Source organism: Penaeus vannamei, chromosome 31 (assembly GCF_042767895.1).
Source record: "Penaeus vannamei isolate JL-2024 chromosome 31, ASM4276789v1, whole genome shotgun sequence".
NCBI lineage: Eukaryota > Metazoa > Arthropoda > Malacostraca > Decapoda > Penaeidae > Penaeus > Penaeus vannamei.
In genome coordinates this window covers 5,206,857-5,209,356 of record NC_091579.1, presented here as the reverse complement: position 1 = coordinate 5,209,356, position 2,500 = coordinate 5,206,857, and the positions used below count along the sequence as shown (strand labels likewise).

Sequence of the window (2,500 nt, the reverse complement as noted above, 5' to 3'; positions counted from 1 at the left end):
CGTTATTGACATAATCCTTTCTGTTACTTTCATAAACCAGCATTACTTTCGTCTAGATCTGCTTTCATAATCTTACTAGATTTCATGACTTGGTGAAAGCTGTTTACATATTTAGGGAAAACTTTTTTTATATATAATTCTAGAAATCGTATGTTTTATTACCTCTGAAGTATGATTTTTTTTTTCTGGGCTTTTGGTTGTGCTAGTTGGCATTTCCTGTATTTTATGTATGCGTGTGGATGGGTGTGTGGGTATGTGTGTGGATGTGTTTGTGTGTGCGTCTTTCTATCTCCATTTTCTGTCTTTGTTTCTGTCTCTCTTTCTGTCTGTCTCTATCTCTCTTTCTCTCTCTCTCTCTCTCTCTCTTTCTCTTTCTCTCTCTCTCTCCCTCCCTCTCTCTCTCTCTCTCTCTCTCTCTCTCTCTCTCTCTCTCTCCTTCTCTCACATTCTCTAAATATTCATCTCTTGAACCCTCTTCCACTATTACCTCCTCTTCTCCACACATCCTCCCCCACTTCCCCCAACACCTCCTCCTTTCTCCCTATCACCTTTCTTCCCTCCACCACCTTCCTTCTTCCACCTTATCGCCTCCCCCTCCCCCATCCTCCACCTCCACCACCTCCCCCCTCCCTCTCCCCCTTCGCCCATCCTCCTCCTCCACCTCCACCACCTCCTCCTACGCCCATCCTCCTCCACCGGATCCGTCGCCACCCTCCTCCCCCTTCGCCCATCCTCCACCTCCACCTCCACCACCTCCCCCCCTTCACCTCCTCTTCCTCCACTCCCCCCATCCTCCACCTCCCCCACCCCCCCCCTTCACCCCCTCCGCCCATCCTCCACTTCCACCACCTCCTCCTCCCCCTTCGCCCATCCTCCACCTCCACCCCCCACCCTCCTCCTCCACCTCCCCGCCCATCCTCCTCCTCCCCCCCTCCCCCTCCTCCTCCTCCCACCACTCCCCCCTCTCTCCCCCCTCACTCACCGGATCCGTCGCCACCGTCGCCCTCCACCCTCTTATCGTCAGGACGCGGAACTTGACCTCCTGACCCGGCTGGTAGAGGTACTTGTCCGTCTGCACGAAGGTCAGGTTCCTGCTCTTCTGCAGCCTGATGTCCCTCGTGTCCTCGAAGTCCGCGCCGCCCGCACGCCCACGGACGCTCAGCTTGCCGTCGAAGTGGTCTGCTTCGGGAAGGGTCACCTCGAAGCAGGTCTCGACGCGGCCTGGCAAGAGAAAGGGGATGGATAGGGCGGGCATGTTGGTAGATTGACAAGGGAAGGAGGGATTGATTGATAGATAGATAGATAGAGTGAGTGATAGATACATAAACAGAGTGATTGATAGATAGGTAGATAAACAGTGATTGATAGATAGATAAATAGAGTGATTGATAGATAGATAGGTAGATATATAGGGTGAGTGATAGATAGATAAACAGAGTGATTGATAGATAGGTAGATAAACAGTGATTGATAGATAGATAGGTAGATAAATCGAGTGATTGATAGATAGGTAGATAAATAGAGTGATTGATAGATGAATTGGTAGAGAAATTGACTGATTGGTGGATAGATAGGTAGGTAAATCGAGTGACTGATAGATAGATAGGTAGATAAACAGAGTGATTGATAGATAGATAGATAGATAAACAGAGTGATTGATAGATAGGTAGATAAACAGTGATTGATAGATAGATAGGTAGATAAATCGAGTGACTGATAGATAGATAGGTAGATAAACAGAGTGATTGATAGATAGATAGATAGATAGATAGATAGATAGGTAGATAAGCCGAGTGACTGATAAATAGATAGGTAGATAAATCGAGTGACTGATAGATAGATAAGTAGATAAACAGAGTGATTGATAGATAGATAGGTAGATAAATCGAGTGATTGATAGATAGGTAGATAAACAGTGATTGATAGATAGATAGGTAGATAAGCCGAGTGACTGATAAATAGATAGGTAGATAAATAGAGTGACTGATAGATAGATAAGTAGATAAACAGAGTGATTGATAGATAGATAGGTAGATAAATTGAGTGACTGATAGACAGATAGGTAGATAAATAGAGTGAGTGATAGATAGATAGGTAGATAAATAGAGTGATTGATAGATGGATTGGTAGAGAAAATTTGACCTATTGGTGGATACATAAGAGAGAGAGACTGATGGCTAAGAGAACAGAGATTGATTGATAGATAGAGATGGAGAGAAAAAGAATGGGACGGTTTGATGGAGAGAGAGAGAGAGAGAGAGAGAGAGAGAGAGAGAGAGAGAGAGAGAGAGAGAGAGAGAGAGAGAGAGAGAGAGAGAGAGAGAGAGAGAGATTATGTTTATGCATGATTCTCAAGTGGAATTGCTCGCAGTGGGAGTCAAGCTAAAGGCCTATATTTTACTTAGCTTGAAGAAATTAAGTATAATTACTTTTGTTAATAACTCCATGCACCCAATGAATGAATTAAAGGTATGAATTTAATGTGTAGCATACCAGGCCA

The 2,500-nt window shown here is 44.8% G+C and overlaps 1 protein-coding gene across 1 annotated transcript in view; it reads right to left on the bottom strand.

Moving 5' to 3' along the window:
• Positions 1 to 2,500, bottom strand: part of LOC113829072 (pregnancy zone protein-like) — a 40,833-nt gene that overhangs the window by 26,415 nt on the left and 11,918 nt on the right. The window contains exon 3 of the mRNA XM_070143699.1: positions 983 to 1,221. Within this exon, the coding sequence (XP_069999800.1) occupies positions 983 to 1,221 (239 nt within the window). The remainder of the gene's footprint in view (positions 1 to 982; positions 1,222 to 2,500) is intronic.